Raw genomic sequence first — 2,252 nt, 5'->3', positions numbered from 1 at the left:
AGCCCGAATAGATCGGGCTTTGGGAGCAGCCGAGGGCTGAACGTATTCTGTCACCGCCGACACTCCTATTGAGTCCCGGCGCTGAGATTTCGTCTCTCCGGCAGCCGGAGCCCGCTCCTTTGCCTTGCTCTCGGAGATGACAACTGGGTTACGTCCGCTGTCCTTCGCCAAAGTAGTAATAATAAAAAGGCAGCGGAGGCGCCGGGCACACGCACATCTATTATATACAAACACAAAAAATAAAATACGAAAGGAATCGTTGTTTCCAAGCAGTAGAGGGCACGGCATTGGGTGTACGGCGCAGGTGACGGCGCTCTTCTACACCCCTCTCCGCACCCCCCCACCAATAATTAATTAAAAAAGCGGCACTCTCCTCGTGTGAAAAACACTGCTTTTATAAATAACTTAATGTCCTCTTTTTCCACGAGATGTTGGGTGCCGGGCGGGGGGGGGGAAAGGGGGTTTGTTTTGGCACAGTGATGCGCGGCGTTGCGGCACGGACCTACGGCCCCGCAGCAGCCCCCGCCCAACCTCCCCCTCCCCGCGCCCGCTCCCGGTGAGCAGTGCAGCCCCCGAGAGGCGGAGAGAGGAAGGCAGTAGCGGAGCGGTCCCAGCGCACAGTAAGAAGCACTTGAGGCTTATGGCTATGTCCCGGAGTGCAGTTTTTTTGGCTTGGTTCGAAGTGATGCCCGCCGTCACTTCTTTAAGGCACAGTCACCGAGGCGTCCGCCCGGAGGCTTTGGGAGTTAAAGTGCGGGATCCAGAGCTCCCTGCCCTCTGCTGCGTTACGCCAGGGGGGTTTCCACGGCGTACGGGCGGAACGGGGCCGAGCTCCCCGGCCGCGGCGCCCGGAGCGGGATGTAGGTCGGGGATCCCCCGGGGAGCGCGGCCCCGGCGAAGAGCGGTGCCCGCGAGCGCTCCGCCGGCGGCTGCCCCTGGGGGCCGCCCAGCAGCAGCGGCGGCTCGCCCAGCCCGTAGGCGCACAGCTGCACCAGGCCCCCGCTGTAGAGAGCGGCCGCGGGCGGCGAGGGCTGAGCGTAAGGGAGCAGCGGGTAGTGATGAGCGGGCAGCAGGTGCGGGGCGGCGGGAGGCGGCCACACGAAGCGGGCGGGCGGCGGGGGCTGCGGGGCGGCGCGGGGCCCGGCCGGCCGCCGGAGGAGGCTCTCGATGGCGAAAGAGCTGGAGACCGCGGCGCCGCCGCCTGCCGCCCCGCCGCCGCCCACTGCCGCCTCCTCCTCCTCCTGCTCGGTAGCGGCGGGGGACGCGGCGCCCGCTCCGGCCGCCTCCTGCGGCGGCTGCGGCGGCGGCTGAGGGGCGGCGGCGGCTGGGCGGGCGGACGGCGGCGGCGGCGGCGGGGCGGCGCGGCTCAGGCGCTTGCGGCGGCGGCGGAAGACGCCGTCGGCGAAGGTGTACTCGCTGCTGGGGTTGAGCATCCAGTAGTTGTCCTTGCCCCAGGGCCGCGCCGGGTCGCGCAGCACTTTGACGAAGCAGTCGTTGAGAGAGAGGTTGTGGCGCACCGAGTTGCGCCAGCCCGTATAGGCGCCGCGGAAGAAGGGGAAGCGGCTCATCAGGTAGTCGTTGATCTCGGCCAGGGTCAGGCGGCCCCCGGCAGAGTCGCGGATGGCCATGGCGATCAGCGCGATGTACGAGTAGGGCGGCTTGGGCCGCCGCGTGTACGGCTTCCCCTTGCCTCCCTCGGCCGGAGCCGGCGGCGGCGGCGGCTGCGGCGGCTGCGGGGCTGGGGTCGGCGGCAGGGGCCGCCCGGAGCTGCCGGTGCTGCCGCCCGGGCTGTTGGCAGCGCAGTCCCCGTCCGATCCCAGCTCGCTATCGGCCGGCGCCGGGGAGAGCGAGCCGCTGCCTTCCTGATCGCTGCCGGCGTTCAGCTTGTCCTCGTAGTGCTGCGAGAACACCTCCAGCTTCATGGCGGCGGCGCGGCCCCCACGCGCCCCGCTGCTCGGCCCGGCGACCCCCGCCCCTCGGCGCGGCCCCGAGGGGGGCGGGAGGGGCGGCTCTGCCTCCGCTGCCGCTTGGACAGCTCCGCGGCGGCGGCTGCTCCGGCTGCCACCTCCGCGTCCTCCTCCTCCTGCAGCGAAGGGCTCCCCCGCCTCGTCACGCCGCCGGCTCCATGGGGTCGGACCGGAGTCTCTCCTCTCCGCCTCCCCCGGTGGTGCCCGGTGCTCCTCGGGGCGCTCCGCTGCTCCCGTCCGGCGATGCTCCGGGAGACGCCGGAGTCTCCTCTTGCCGTTCGGGTT

At 70.3% G+C, this 2,252-nt stretch overlaps 1 protein-coding gene across 1 annotated transcript; it reads right to left on the bottom strand.

Moving 5' to 3' along the window:
• Positions 1-785: 785 nt before the first annotated feature.
• FOXQ1 (forkhead box Q1) lies at positions 786-1,922 on the bottom strand. Its single transcript, XM_042870364.1, has one exon. The coding sequence runs from the start codon at positions 1,920-1,922 to the stop codon at positions 786-788; it is 1,137 nt and encodes a 378-aa protein (XP_042726298.1).
• Positions 1,923-2,252: the final 330 nt, after the last annotated feature.

The sequence above is a fragment of the Lagopus leucura genome, unplaced genomic scaffold, assembly GCF_019238085.1.
Source record: "Lagopus leucura isolate 7727_CA_CO unplaced genomic scaffold, USGS_WTPT01 Super-Scaffold_100002, whole genome shotgun sequence".
Lineage (NCBI taxonomy): Eukaryota > Metazoa > Chordata > Aves > Galliformes > Phasianidae > Lagopus > Lagopus leucura.
This window is presented reverse-complemented; position numbering and strand designations above follow the sequence as displayed.